Consider the following 17,067-nt stretch of genomic DNA (forward strand, 5'->3'; position numbering starts at 1 on the left):
TTACTCGAGAGGCGGATTGTTTATACAAAATTTATGGGTGGGGTAGCCGTTGTAACTATACTAAGATCTTAGAACTTATATCTCAAGAGATATAAGCCAAGATATAAGAGCTCCAGTAACCACTTAACACCAGGTGGGCTGTAAGCTCATCCAATCATCTAAGCAATAAATAAATAAAATATTAATGTTGTTTTCTAGAAACATCACGACTACACAGTGATATGACTAAGTCACCTTTTACTTATAATTTTTTATCGGGTCATTTGCAAACATCTATAGTATTATTGAGTTACCTATATTAAAATTAAAAGGCTAAAGAATCCAACTTTAGCAACAGAAATAACGGACGATTGAAACAATCATTTCATGGATCCCCCCTAAAGCAAACAGCGCGAAGTCACACTTTACGACAACAAGAGAAATTCACTTCATAGGAAACGCAATTTGAAGCGAACAAACAAACTACTACCGTCTGAAAACCCTTCCACTCAGTTTAATTACTTCACAAAGAATGCGTCGCGTTCGCTCGATGAGGAGACAAAATTAACGCTCTCAAATATTTAATTTAAATTTCTACCCCCTTCCTCCCCCAAAACGAATGATAACAGTGAATAGACGAACTTACCGCGGTGAGAGAGCGTAAAAAGACGATTTAGCTCGCGAAGAAAGCCAGAGGTTTTCGTTTGTGTGTTAAGCTTCTCGGAATAATCTAATAATACAAGAAAAATAGTTTACCAAAATAATTTAATTGGTAATGTCATCATTCTGTGTCTAGGACATATATGTAACTGTATCAATTTCAATATGAAATCATTAATGAAAAAATATGCGAGTTTGATTTTAAATTACATGGTGCTATTTCTTCATTGTAGAATTAATTCGTGCGCTAAGTACATCTATTATTGCCTGCAAACTTTAAAAATCGCTACAGTAAAATTTATCTACAAAAGTACACTAGACGTTTTATCTTTTAGGGCACGACGACTTCTAAGCAATATTGCGTTTGTTGTAACAGTTTGTGAATTTAGTGCAATATAAAACATAACATTGTAATAAATTAAAAAAAAACTGAAATTAAAAAAAATTGTTATTAATTCTTGTAACTTCTAAATTAAATAATATTCTCAACGAAGTTTTCATTACAATCGAAGACAAAGGGCTCAGTGTAACCGTGCTAAGCTCACCGAGAATTATGCTTTTAATTTACATCCAATTATCGTATGTAATGAAACTAAATTGTCTTCTATGTAGCCTCTAGCTTCAGCTTAATAAATTCCAGAGTCAACTAAAACAGGTAATAGCTACAAAGCGCCAAGAAATCCGAAAACGTTGAAAGCGTGTGCGCCGTTCGGTTAATCAAACTGTCACTCGAGGAATTCCGCGCGGAATCCTTTCCGAGAAAACTCCAAGTAACTTTTGATTGCTGTCGTAGAGAGCTATCTGGTATATCTACAGATTATATTGACTTAATCACTTCTGATATGTCGTAGATAATTTAAAAAGAAATTCAACTTTAGCGCAGTAGGGAAAGTTTTGTTCGGAGATTATCAGTCAATTTTTGTTTTTCGCTTGAATCAATCGCAAATTTTTTTGTTATAGCAAAAAAAACAAATAATGCCTCCTGAACGTACTTAAAATATCTACACAGTCGTCTCGTTAGTAAAAATATACAAGTGATTAATCTGAAACAGTTTTTTTTTCAAAGCTTTTTAATCCTCAATGTCAATTACATTAAGATCTTGACTTGGTTCATTATTCAGCTTCATTTAATAAGCAAAGGGCCGGCCTTGTTGCCCTTTAGAATTATTAATTAGAACAAAAATTCTGATCGTTCAGATTTTGTTCGGCAAATTGGCCACTCAAACTCGTAAAAGCCGTCCTAAGGAACTTAACGACGGTCAAAGAGAATAACCGCAAATAAGCTCCGATCTAAGGTCTTGCGAGAAAATTCCGTTTTCCTTAATTCACCCCGGACAGAGTCGGAGCGCGATTGTTTGCATTTATAAAATAATCCTTTCTCGAAACATTTATTCTTCATCTCGACACACATTCACAGAGCTGTATTGGTGCGAGTTTCTTTATTTTATTTTCGCTTAACTTCGAGCCAAATAATATGTTTGCGATAATAGCAAAAGGTGATTGAGTAAAGCTCGTGAAAATGGCGCCAGCACTGTTTTATGACAAACTGAGATCCAAAAGCCAAATACGAACGATACCAAATAAACAAATTTGAATTATTATTACTAAGAAACGTTAAGAGAAGATAGATCCATAATAAATATTTTAATCTCTGAGTTTGAATTAATCTAATTAGTTTCAATTTATTTTATTATTACAAAACCTGAATAAACAAAATGCCGATCGCAGAAGTAGCTTCCGTATTATTATAGTGTCGTAAAGTGTAATTGCATGCAAACAACGATCGCAGTGAATTGATAGAACACACACAAGTTATGTAGAGTGCATACCAAACTTTACCGAAAACGTGACAATCCGCTAACCTAACACAAACAGAGTACTATTCATTAACCAATCTATAATAAAATTCAAATATATATATTGTCATTTGTATGACGAAGCATCGATCAACCGTTTTATCTGAATTTCATTTTGTTTTTCTTTGTAATTGTAAGGATAAGATTTTTTTTTTATTGCTTAGATGGATGGACGAGCTCACAGCCCACCTGATGTTAAGTGATTACTGGAGCCCATAGACATCTACAACGTAAATGCGCCACCTACCTCGAGATATAAGTTCTATGGTCTCAGTATAGTTACAACGGCTGCCCCGCCCTTCGAACCGAAACGCATTACTGCTTCACGGCGGTAATAGGCGGGGTGGTGGTACCTACCCGTGCGGACTCCCAAGAGGTCCTTCCACCAGTGAAAACCACCAGTTCGGTAGATTTTTTATAAAATAAACGTGCAAGTTAGCTATAGCACTACCGGAGCGTGATCGGACTTCATTATACGATAGGTATTCTATAAATAGGGATTGTTTACGACCTCTGGCTTACTGAAGGATCTTGGCTATCAGTGGACTTTTTTGTACTATATAATCCATGAGGAATGCTCTGAGGAATTGTCTGAGATCCCGGTATCTTATTTTTACCATTAAACGGTCCGCCACTGAAACAGAGCTCTTCCGTACGATCTAGAAGTGCTGCGTTCATCCACAGTGCTTTTCCAGAGATCATTTTTAGAGTCATCCGGCCTTGTATACAATAACATTCTCCCCATGATGTGTTTTGGACGCTATGACATGTTCAACTTCAAAGAGGTTTGCGGAATATTGGTAGGCAGCGACTGGCTTTTCTAATGTCCAACCACCAACCACCAGATGATCTGCTCGGCTACTTACAAAAGCAATAAAAATTACAAAAACCTATAAGCTTCGTAAGCCCGCCATTTTTTTTGAAGACATGATGTCGACGCGACCCCTATTGCCAAACAATTAAATATCGCTAAAAATGTAGAAACATCAGTAAATATAACATCGAATATAACGTAAAATATATCGACTATTGGTTTTCAAATGTAATTTGTAGCACTAATCGCAACTGTCTTTAATTTCGTTGGCAATTTTAAAATCTACCACTTGGCATTTATTGATAATATTTCACTTGATTATCGTGGCGAGGTCCTACTGCTAACACAAGCAGAAAAAACATACACCTAATGCTTATAGACTTCAAAATAGAGTTGCTTTTCATATATATTTCTACACTTTCACAAATACAACGTTTTAAAACGTAAAAGACGTCTGTCACCTTCATTTATCACACAATGTAGAAGATATAAATTTTACATTGTATTTTCTACCAGTAGAAATACAAATCTAGACTATACCACTACATCATACATTCATTGTATTCATCATGATGAATAAAATATTTAAAATAAAGGAAGCCGAATTATAAATAAATTCATCTTTTTTTTTGTTTCAATATTACTAAGCATCAATTAAATGTGACATGTTCTCAAAGTTAGTACGGATTTTTTTTATATCAATTTCTGTATCGAAACAAACAGAACGTATTAGTCGTTTTTAACGAGAACTCTTGCGTATCCGTAAATATATATTTGTATTATTCCATCACATATAAACCATTTTAATTCACTTAGACTAAGAAATAATACTGGCATGCTTAAAAGGAAAGTTTATGCTAGCATATTTTAAAAATAAATAAGCCTGTAAAATTCTTACAGCCAGCTCATATGCATTCCATGCCAAATGCAAATACTCGCGTGCCTATGCATAAAAGGAGTGAAAATAGAAAGTTATGTTCACAAAATGCAACTGAAATCGCTCGAAGCTTTGTAAGCGTTATGGGTATTGCTGTTATTATTATATTACAATTTGATAGTGTATTAATGTATATGAATCCTAGAGTTATGAAATATTGTTACATAAATTCATGATAAAAAAAAAATTCATTGACAGTTGCGTTTCTGTTTAGGAAACTTATTTTATTCATTAACAATATATTTGGTACTACAAATAAAAAATATTAAACTACTATCAGATACCATTATATTCCGGATATCATGGGGTAATAATCAACATGGCTGCATTTAATTAGTAATATCGCAAATGTTGTGTACCAATTCCTCACGCAGACAGAAGGGGTTTCTTTCCGCATATATTATTAATTACGAATAAATCGAAACATACTCTAGGGTTCTGTATTGGCGTGGAAATTTTAATAAAGCATTTTTTTGCAGTTCACCCTCTGGTACAAGTGCCAAATCAGCTTGTGGGAGCGCCGACCGGCACTGACGTCACGCTACAGTGTCATGTCGAAGCATCGCCCAAAGCCATCAACTACTGGACCAGAGAGAACGGTGTGTAAAAAATGTTATTTAATTTACCTAACTTTTTTTCCGTCGATAGACAAACAAGATAATGTATCACCTATATTAATGGCTCACCGGAGCTTGTAAACATCGCAGCATGAATACCTCCTTGGTTACTTTATGAAGTCATACTTGATGTTGTGTAACGCCTTGTGGACTTGCAATAAAATAAATGATACCATCAGTATGAACCGCCATGAATTTGTCACGTTTTAACAATTTTGCTGCTGGTGTATCTCATTGGCAAGAAATGAAGTGAAATTAAAACTAGAATTTTAAGATTTACTCACGATTTGTGATTTTCTTTAATTTCGCTAACTGCTTTAGACTAGGAGGCCCTTTAGTTAGGCCCTATAGCTTTGCTATGTGACTACAGCACCAACGAGAAAGAAGAATACATAAAACCAAATTTAGTAACAAAATATTCACAGCACGTTAGAACGAAAAATATTGTAAACAAAGAATTAAAATACGAGGCTAAAGTCATCGGGCAACACTTTTATGGCTTAACTTAAACTTTCCTTAATTAAAAATGCAATAGTACGACTTGGTAATTATAATAATCTTTGATTGCCCCCCAAAGTTGTTTACGGCTCGGCCGTATCTCGTAAACCTTATTAAGTTCCAAGCACGAACTCAAGAACGGCATAAGCAACTAATTTCATTATTCATAAAGCACATTGGAAGCGTCAAAGCACTCATTAAACGAGCCATTATTCACGTTCCTACTATCCTCCGTGACAGGCCACGAGGCCTAGGGCCTGCTTACAAGTTACGGCGTTTTTATGGTTGTATTTAAAGGAAAAATATGCGGTTATTTCATGTCCGTTTTTTCATTCCGATATGATTTATGCTCGTTTTGATTATATGGAGCCATTTTTATGACTTATTAACGACCTCGTAATTATAAAGACGACGACAGCCTAATATATTTCTGTGGTTGCCGTTAATAAGCGGGTCTTTATCTCTATACATAATTAGATAGATTTCTTACGACATATTATAAATACGCACAGCTAAGACAGAAGATCTTATATTGCTATTTTTATCAAAAACATACTTCTACAGGATTTCGACAATTTCGGGTAATAGAAGATACTTCGTCATTATCCACAGGAGCAAAGTCCTCTTCATTTCATACATAGTCGTTCTATAAAAAATAACATGAAATGGTGTCTATGTGATCGAATTACCGATTTACATATGACGAGGTGTAAGCTGGTCAGTAAAGACTAACAAATATAAAAAATACTACAAATGACATAAGTTGTTTATTTACATGGTTGTGAGATAAAACATTATTCACAAATAAAAAAAAGGAAGAAAGAAGTGTAAAAGTGATAAAAAATTTATGTTTTTATCGTTTGTATGTCAGTTTATAAATCAGATTTTGTATTTGGTAAATGCGTGCACGTATTTATGTATGCATTCAAACATATACTTTTTAATTCACCATCCTTGATTATTGAATCGTTTATTTCCGTACATGATTACCTGAATGAGATCGATCTAAGCCCTAAATCAGCCCATTTTTGTACACGTTCATACCGGTATAAGGTATTATATATATTTATATTGTGGTATTTCAATAAATAATATTATTTTGTTCGATTAAAAATACTCACTAAAAATAAAAAGTAATTAGGAAACGTTTCAGTTTCAAATGAAATTAAATTCTAAAGAACTAATTACGACGGTCGAAAAATAAATGCGGGAGGTGTAAAAACACGTGCTAACTAATACAAATACGTCTGTCACCTAACATAACACCGCCGGGGTCGGGGACTTCATAATTTCTCATTAAAATGGCGCCCTCAGGATAAAAGTTGCTTATTTAGTGTCCCGGTGACAGATGGACAAAAGCACTTTTCTCTAAGAGCAATAAGCTGCAGATAAGAGTTATATTTTCTTTAACTCTGACGTTAAATAGAATATTGTACTAAAGCGGCTTTTAAGCGCTTTTCATGTCATAGAGATACTTTAAGCGGTTCAAACAAATACGTACTTATTTAAACTCGTATATTAAGTCGAGCATTACGCAGGCTTCCATTTGGCTCTGTATCGAAGCCATAAACAAAATTAAATTTAACATGGCACCATTTTATGTGCGATAAGATTTTGTCGTCTTACCATTTAAAATAATTAATGTGAAATGGTAGTGGCATAGCTACAATGCATGATATATACATGTCGGAGACGGTCATTAGTTTGGTAGCTAAACGAAATGCATTGCATTGCGATTCCCGAGAGATGGCAGCACGATTGCCGTATCGTCGTTTTTATTTCCTACCTAAGCTGATAGCCTTGAGAGGCTATATCAGCGTCGCCTTAACTAGTAGGTGAGCTCACGGGGCTCAAGCCTGATGACGTTGCTAACACGAACGCTAGCAAGAGCCGTGCTTCGCAGAATCTACCACCGGATCGGAAACGCGACCCACTGAGAAGATCCGGCGAGAAACTCAGTGGGCTGTGTCTAAGGGTTATTTTACTCGTCGAGCCCTTCGTTGCAAGTGACGGGTTCGACGAGAACGATGACCGATGCTTGAGGTACCTAAAAGCACCGTTAGTGGATCGGGAGGATATAAAGTATGGCCCGAACAGTAAAAAACTTCGTGCTACGACAGAGCCTAGCCTAACGTTTCAAATATTTTTTTACGAAATATTTTTTTTAAATCCAGCACTAGATAATATGCTGTAACAAACTCTTAGACCTGGCGACAACGTTCGGTCACTAAATTCGGTTATTAAATAAATAAATATTGCACGCGATTTTAGCAAGAAACGCTTCCAATTTTTTATTTACGAAATAAACATTTTAAATCCAGTACTAGATAATATGGTGTAACAAACTCCTAGACCTGGCGACAACGTTCGGTCACTAAATTCGTGTTAGGAATGGATTTACGGTTTACCGCCCGTCGTTCGTTTTGCGCGCCGCACTCACAACCTACTCGTTGCATTTAGTGTTACCCTATATCTATATCTCACTGGCTTATTCTACACATTTATGAAACACTTATCGAACGTCATTTACGGAAAATCTATATATATAAAAATGAATTGCTGTTCGTTAGTCTCGCTAAAACTCGAGAACGGCTAGACCGATTTGGCAAATTTTGGTCTTTAATTATTTGTGGAAGTCCAGAGAAGGTTTAAAAGCTAGATAAATATGAAAATGCTCGGAATTAAATAAAAATAACAATTTTGTTTTTCCTTTGATGCCACTCCCGTCGGACGGATTCCTTTTGTTTGTTTTAAGTTTATTTTCTACAAAAGCTTAGGACTTTTATCGATTGAGGCACTACGAAGTCTGCCGAGTCAGCTAGTGTAATATAAATATAGGAATTGTGTGAGATGATCCCATCATCTGATCATTACAATCGCAAACTACCTAGAACCACTGCATTCATAGACATTGCTTTTCCAGATATATTCTTTTCCACGCTTTGGCATGAGTTACGGTGTTCCCCGAACGCTATGACAAGTCCTTCTTCAAACGAGGCTTGCGGATTCTTTAGGGTTGGCAATGGCTTGGCTCTACCCCTGGCATTGCTTAGGACTTAACCAAGGACAAAGGCATGGACTTAACCATTCACCTTCATGTCTATAAGGACAATAAAAAAAAAATTAACAGAAAAGTCATAAGATGGTTCGAAAGTCGCGTTAAAGAGAACAAAACGGCTTTCTTCAACCATACGTAGGAATTTAGATCTTAAATCTTAATTTGCCGAACGCCACGATACTTGTGCTACACAAGTACGTACTAAAATTTAAATACCTTAATAATACGATACACGATTAATTTTTTAGCTATAATTACCGATTTTTTTTTTAAATTCTATAATGATATTAACTGAAAAGCTGTTTTCTCAACGCGAAATGGCAAAAACTCGGTTTCTTTTAATTTCTGTTTGGCAACACTAACGGAACGACATCGGCCGCAACATGTGTGAGCGATCCTCGTGCTCGCCAACTGTAACCCAACAAACGAGCAAAACTTTTTTCGCAGTGCGGTCCACGATCTTTTTTGATTAATGGAATAAATTACTCAGTCAGTCCATTGCTACTTAACTTTTAAAACAACACAAATTTAGGTAAACATTTAGATATAATGTAAAATATTAACTGTAGTAGCAATGTACGCATATGGTACATGATATTATTTTAATAATTGAACTAACGCAGAGTACTTACAGTTTTTTTTGTTTTGACAACGTAATGTTATATATATTTGCTGTTTTATGAATGTAAAACTTAACGAGTATCTCCAAAAAACGCAGATAGGAACGTCGATTCAATTATAATATACTAATTAAAAAAAAAAACGTTAGGTAGGTAAGTCTACAGTTCTAATAGTTAGAAGCAGATCCGTTCAGAAATGTATATTAACTTTCATGTTCGGTTATGAATGCTTTTTCAAAAATATAAAAAATAAAAACTAACAGATTTTTTATTATTCTGAATTCTGAACTAATTTCATTAAAAATTCATAAAAAGCTTTACATTTAATTTAATCAGTAATAATTATAATCAAACATTGTAAACATTTCCTATGAATAATGATAAAACTATAGGAAAATGTATGTAGGTATCTAAAATAGATACAGCATTGACGAAATCAGTAAAAATCGAGTAAAATATAAGTACACAAACACACGTGACCACATATTATTCGTCGCCAGATTCCGATGCAGTTACAAAGGCAACCGAGCCTGCCATTACGAGACCAGCCCGACGACCGCGCAAAAAGCGAACCAAATTCTATTACCGCCGATATTCAACAAAGACCGCCGGTCCGCCCGCCTCAAATTGCTTTAGGCTAGAGTCACAATATTTACTGTCGAGTACACACCGCAATATTCATTCGAACCTAAAATCAATTTCAGTTAAAGCAATACTACAGGCGCACATTACTGCACAAGATCTGTCTGGTTTAACGGGACGAGCTTAACTAAACCTAAAAAGTTTGTTCTTTAATTTACAAGCTTCGGTTTGCATATATTTTGTTTTTTTTTTGAGTTTTCCTTTTTGTAATTCGCAAGCACATGGTACATAACGTATACGTATCAGCTGGATAAAAATTTTGATACAGTACCATAGAATAAAATTGCACTGTTGGTTCCAAAAAAAATTGATCTTATCGTTTAGATCACGCAAACTTCAATAACTTGTTTATTTATTTTTGAATGTTGAATTGAATTATGATTTTCTTAGAAAACCTAACTGGCATTCAGATTTGATTAATAAACTAAATCTGATTCTCGAACTTATAACCTTTGAAACACACAATTTTTTTTTTTGCAAAAGTACTCAAGGTGAAATCAGTAACACAAAATTTCAATGTGAACGCCTTATTTATTTATCTTATTTATTAGGTACCTTCGAATTCTTGAAATTGTGTTTTTGATAAATGGTTACTGGAGCCCATAGACGTTTACAACGTAAATGCCGCCACCCACCTTAAAATATGAGTTTTAAGGTCTGGGTATAGTTACAACGACTGGTCCACTCTTTAAACCGAAACGCATTACTGTTTCACGGCAGAAATAGGCAGGTTGGTGGTACCTACCCGTGCGGACTCACAAGAGGTCCTACCACCAGTAATTATGCAAATTATAATTTTGCGGATTTGATTGTATGATAAAAGATAATTATTAAAATATCAGCTTATCAGTATCGCGATCTCACACGGCTTAATGTGAAGCTTTCAGGTACGGTTATTATTACGAAGCGTTTATTTCGTTTTTCATCCCACAAAAGAATAACTACGAAGTTGAGTATCGATTCTCAGGAAACTTTACATTATGGTTGATTAATAATTTATCTGTCTGGCTAGTCATTACTGAACACATGGGAGTAGTCATCCTGCGGCCCATAAATTGCGGAGGCTACAAATTAAATTAGGTAATACATGGCCGTGACGAGATAGGACAAGCGGCGGTCGTCCACGACCGACATGGAATGGGTGTGTCCTCCCCGCGAAACGTCCGTGCGCATACGGAAGTTTTTGTTCCGATTTCAATGACCCGTTTTCTAATTTGGAATATTTAAAAAAAAACATTTTAATAATGCTGATTTTATGGACCAACCAGTGGCCTTTCATTTTCCTATAGGCGATTTGAAAACAATTTAAGATTTTGAAAAAAAAAAATACTAGCGCCCTGAGTTTGTTTCCGCTCCTCTTCTCAAAGATACGCGGCTCGTTTTGAAAACGTTATTTGTTGATTAATTGCGACATGAAATAAAATTGAAGAAAAGTTTGCGAAGTTATCATGATATTGCGTAGCCATGTACATATATCGGGTACATTGCATTATAAAGTAACCTACTATCTATCCGGTATAAACCACGATCACCGAAATACATAAATTTATTGTTATTAAAAAGAAGTTATTCACTACGTAATTCATCAAAGCACCTCATTCCGTAATATTAATCGTTTCATTGATTTACCAATCACAAAATTAATTCTGTTCCAATTAAAGTCACAAACTTCGGCTCGCATAGCGGCTTGAATATTGATAATTAATTAACGAAGTTGCCTAGCAATAAACAAAAGGGGGCGTATCTGCGGATGGGATTTGTTGGCGGAGATGTCAGTTGCAACGAACGGACCACAGATTTGTGGTCAATTCGCCGATCAAGCGCCAGCTGACGTCACTTGACTGGACTGGATGTCTTCACCGTGACCACAGTTATTAATGGATATCAATTGATACCAAAATAATTCATTATTTAAACAACATAAAGATGTGTTTTTTTTTATAGCTTATATGGTTGGACGAACTCACAGTCCACCTGGTGTTAAGTGGTTACTGGAGCCCATAGATATCTACAACGTAAATGCACCACCCACTTTGAGATATAAGTTCTAAGGTCTCAGTATAGTTACAACGGCTGCCCCACTCTTCAAACCGAAACGCATTACTGCTTCACGGCAGAAATAAGCAGACTGGTGGTACCTACTCATGCGGACTCCCAAGAGGTCCTACCACCAGTGAAATAGCTTAAAAAATATTTAAACAATCAAGTTCCTCAAATCACCCAAGGATTACATTGAATAGGAAAAAGGTTCAGTTGTATTGGCAAAGAATTTACTATGCATAAAGACTATTACCAAACAAACTTTTTTTCTTACACATAAAATTACATATTCACTACTAAGCTGAAAATAAATTATTCATACATGTATTTTTTTTTCATTCTTAACTTTCCGTTTTGAAACAAAAATCGTTAAAATGCAGAGCCGATCTTTATTTCATTCCAAAAATAAACGAAAATTTAATTTGATATCTACACAAGCCGCGGCTGTGCAAAATAAAAAAAATACTAAACCGGCCCCACAAAATAAAGCGAAGCAAGAAGAATGCAAGCAATTTTTAATGTAGAACGACGAGGAAGCAATGTGACCCTCAGCCGCTGTAATAATGTAGCTAACGACAAAAATTCAACGGTATCACCCGAGTCTTCGAATGCGGCTCTCTACCGATAAAATTTGCAGACGTCTTTGAATATAATCTAACCTAATAAACTTCCATCTTAATATTATTTATAAATACGTTTTGAACGACAATATATGGCATTTACGTACGTAAAGGAAGATATATCCAATATTTGATCATTTCCGTACATTTGTAATTCAGTTACCTGCTTGAAGTGTATTTTAAATAGATCTAAAGAAAAACCTTTATCATTTAAAATCTTTACAAACTCTCTAGTTTTAAAAAAAAGATTTTTCTTAGACGTAATCACTCACCTGTCTGTCGTTCAGTGAAAAGAAAGTTCAGCTTTGTAATATAGTATAATAATACTGTTTAAAATATTAATTTTAAAAGAGATTAAGTGCTTTAAATGTTGTTTTCTTATTATATCACAGAAAACGCAATAAAGTATTTTATTGTTTATTAATTCTGGAGTATTCCATATCATTATGTTTTATTCACAGAAGCCGTAATGCATTCTATTTCAAGGGCCGCTACAGCTGTCATACTATACAATTGAGACTTAGACATGATGTCTCGAGGTGATTCGCGCCATTAACTTTTTTTTTTTCATATCTATAGGTCCTGGTAACCGCCAAGCACTAGGTGAGCCGTGAGCCTATTTACATATGGAATAACAAGTCATTCTTTAATACTGCCACTCCATCAATATTGGTCTTAGCTTTTTGTTCATTTCGTACAAATGTTCCACCTTCGGCTTTCTGAGATGACAGGTTATCCTGTATTTCCAAATACGGGGACATCTTCAAGGACCAACGGTACAGACTTTTACTGGTGGTAGGACCTCTTGTGAGTCCGCACGGGTAGGTACCACCGCCCCGCCTATTTCTGCCGTGAAGCAGTAATGCGTTTCGGTTTGAAGGGTGGGGCAGCCGTTGTGACTATACTGAGACCTTACAACTATATCTCAAGGTGTGTGGCGCATTTATTTACGTTGTAGATGTCTATGGGCTCCAGTAACCACTTAACACCAGGTGGGCTGTGAGCTCGTCCACACATCTAAGCAATAAAAAAAATAAAAAATAAAAAAAAGACTTCAGACTTATGATTTTTGCTTTGACATTTGCCGATGATATGTGTTGGTATTTTCCGGTATTGCTTGAATATATAGGAATTTTCGTATTATCCGGTGCGGAAAGAAGTTAAAAGCCATTTGCCATGTACGATTTACAGTTCATATTATGTCACACTTTCACTTAAATCAATAAGTTAATGTTTCGACCTGAAATCCAATGAACATTTATTTTGAACAGTCCGCGTGTGGTAATCAACAGAATATCGAATGCATACGTTAGCAAACAGTTTTTGGCAAAGGACATGCCGAAACAATATTTCAATTCGATATCAGGCGGACAATGGCAGGATGCGACCGAATATTAATGGACGGAAAGGTATCGACTATCGAATAAGGGACTATGAAATAAACATAATATTAAATCATGGTCTTATTATTTCACTAATACTGAGACGTAGAAAGTTCTTGAGTATTTACGAATGTATAGGTAAGGTATATTTCGTTTAATTTCGTACTGATTAGTAGGAGTAGTACAAAATAATATTAGTAATAATTAAAATTATGCAGATTTCGAAGGCGGCAGTTTCAGCCATTACGGCATCGGTGACTATATTAAGATTATCACTGAAATAATCTGTTGTTGACAATCTAAACAGATTTAATGTTACAGAACTACATAGAAACAAAAAATAACAAAATTAAAAAAAATAGAACATGGTCTGATAAATAGATAAACATACTTGTATTCCCAAAACTAGTCCCAAAACTGCTACTGAACTAAGAACAAATGCTTGGTGAATTAATGAAGCTCTTTGTTACAGGTGAGATGATCATTTCAAATGAAAAATATCACATGAGCGAAATCAATCGTTCCGCATACAGCGTGCAAATGAAACTCGTCATCCGCAACATCCAACGCAGCGATCTTGGGGGATACAAATGTATCTCGAAGAACTCCATAGGTGATGCAGAAGGAAATATAAGGTTATATGGTACGGCACTTTCAAATTTTACTTCGATGATATTCCAAGAATTAAAAAGAATACCTAATTTATTAAAACTATGTGAACTGAGTTATACATAAGTCAATTAATATAATGATTTATGTTAGGTAAAATGAACTTAAATAAGTAAAAAGTTATTTTATTTATTTATAGGATCGCATAAACAATAAACATTTTGCATATAACATGACAATGACAACTACTAATCGAACCCTACTCCTTATACAGAAATGGAACTTCCCAACCGCAAGTCAGGTGATGAAGATGACCGCGATATCTCGTCTGAGGAGTCCAATGATGTACGGTCCGGTCTCCAGGGCCCGCTTCGGGAAGGAGGACCCCGGGCTGAGGATGCCGGCTTCCTGGGAGGGGGTGGGCCGCTCGCAGGCTCCGCGCCTCACACCGCCCCACACGCAATCTTTTTAATATCGGCCTTTGCCCTTGCTGCGTGCTAAACTTTCCTCAAAAGCCATGTGCAAAGTTAGGGCTTCCTCAACTTAAAGACAATATAATATCGCGCAGGCAAAGATTTATTCTCGACTTAAGAAATCGTTTTACACGATATTCTTTCGACGGAGAAAAGTCACGAACTCGCTTGAGTTTTTATTCGACCTTAAAATTGTGCATGGCTTTCATTGAGACGAGAACAATGCAGTGTTTAATGTAGGGACTATGCGATTTTCACGGAACGGAGTAATATTCGTAAGTGGTTGTAAATGTACTTTTAAATATGAAAATATACTATAGGAATTAGTTTCATCAAGTGTCAGCTTAACAGGCAGTGTTTGCTTCATATATTGATTACCCCAAGGAAAAGAGAGCACAGATAACACTAGGTTTTCACTAAGTTTGGGCGTCCATGGTACTATTTTTAATTTGCTACGTTCTTTTGATTAAAATAATACTGTGTAAATGAAAAAAAAAATTGGATTTGCCCAAGACTAAAGCGAAATTTATTTATGAGTATAAAAAATAAACGTAACATAGAAGCTATTGAAGTGTATGTCTATTAAACAAGTAGTCTGTTTGACAAAACAAATGAATGTTTTTTTCATTTCCGTTCATTGTTTTGTTATTATTGTGATTTCGCTTAAAGCTTCGTTATCATAACTAAGTGTAAATTATAAAAAAAAAAAAGATTATAGGGATAAATTGTTAAAGTTTTGAATAATGTTAAATTTTATGAAATCATTTTGTAATCAATATTGTACGGACGAGCGAGACAGATGTGTAGGTATGTTTAATAAGAATGTAAAAATATAATCAAGTAAATGTCGTCGTTTTTTTTTTTTTTTTTTTGTGTTGTAAAGAGCTCGTATTGTAAACAGTCTATTATTGGAACGCTCTTAAGACATGTATGAAATGCCTGCATAAAGAATATATAAACGGATTTAATTTATCTTTGTTTTTCATTTATAAAACTGGAGATCTTCTTTACTTATTCTTCTTCACTTCTTTCTTCACATTCTTCACTTCCACGGTGAAGGAATAACATCGTGTAATAAAAATGAAACCCGCAAAATTATAATTTGCGTAATTACTGGTGGTAGGACCTCTTGTGAATCCGCGCGGGCGGGTACCACCACCCTGCCTATTTCTGCCGTGAAGCAGTAATGCGTTTCGGTTTGAAGAGTGGGGCAGCCGTTGTAACTATACTTGAGACCTTAGAACTTATATCTCAAGGTGGGTGGCGCATTTACGTTGTGGATGTCTATGGGCTCCGGTAACCACTTAACACCAGGTGGGCTGTGAGCTCGTCACCACATCTAAGCTATAAAAAATAATAATATGCGAATGAAATAAAACGCACAATAAATAAACGAAGTTGAACCATTACTAAACAATTTAGTAGTACCCGTTTTTGGCAAGCATTCAAAAAAAGCATTGAGTATTTTCTTCTGACATCCAAATTGCTTGGACGCTTGCATTACAAATCAATCAAACGTATTAACATACTAATTAGATGATATTCAACTAGAACTTATATTTTTAAACAATTACTACTTACTATTATATTATTATACTTACTTACTTATTATACTACTTACTAACCACAGTGTAAAAAAATTAGTAATATCACGGTCTATATCAACTACATATATTTAATATAAACAAAGACAAAATTGTTCAGTCTTTTTTCTCAGTTTATCTCCCGGTTTTTTTTTATTTTTATTGACGAACCTTAGTGTTGTTATCTAAGAAAGAAATTACTATTTTTCTTCCTGTAAAAGTGTACCTGCAAGAAAAATTTTCAATAACAAAAACGAAATAATAATAAAATAATTTACTCCGCATAAAGATACTAAATATTGAGATCAATGTGCAAACAATAGTTTACATATTAGATGGTTCTCGCAAAATCATAAACAGTACAAGAAAGTAATTTTCCCTAACAATTAACTGACTATAAATTCCCACAAGGCGATCTTACCTTAGTTTAACACTTAGTCAAAATATACAATTTCGAGGAGGGTCTGACAATTTTCCGTGTATGGTCCCTCTTAATAGGTACCTTCGGGCGAGGCTTGTATAAGTGCGATGGAGATAGGGTGTAACCACTTGCATTAGCGAAATTACCTGGGCCTTTTGTTATTTTCATTGCGAAACTAAGACTACGTTTGTTATTGAGGTCCTGTAATAAGAATTTGACTAAATGGTAAAAGAATAGTATCTCTCAACTTATTAAGTC

General features: G+C 35.0%; 1 protein-coding gene across 2 annotated transcripts in view; it reads left to right on the forward strand.

Moving 5' to 3' along the window:
* The window catches only part of DIP-beta (Dpr-interacting protein beta), a 75,263-nt gene extending 59,488 nt beyond the window's left edge, over positions 1-15,775 (forward strand). For both annotated transcript variants that reach the window (XM_028173112.2, XM_089727636.1), the window contains exons 7-9: positions 4,726-4,845; positions 14,196-14,366; positions 14,607-15,775. In XM_028173112.2, coding sequence (XP_028028913.1) covers positions 4,726-4,845; positions 14,196-14,366; positions 14,607-14,833 — 518 coding nt within the window. In that variant the 3' untranslated portion in view covers positions 14,834-15,775. The remainder of the gene's footprint in view (positions 1-4,725; positions 4,846-14,195; positions 14,367-14,606) is intronic.
* Positions 15,776-17,067: the final 1,292 nt, after the last annotated feature.

Source organism: Bombyx mandarina, chromosome 05, assembly GCF_030267445.1.
Source record: "Bombyx mandarina strain Sakado chromosome 05, ASM3026744v2".
Taxonomy (NCBI): Eukaryota; Metazoa; Arthropoda; class Insecta; order Lepidoptera; family Bombycidae; genus Bombyx; species Bombyx mandarina.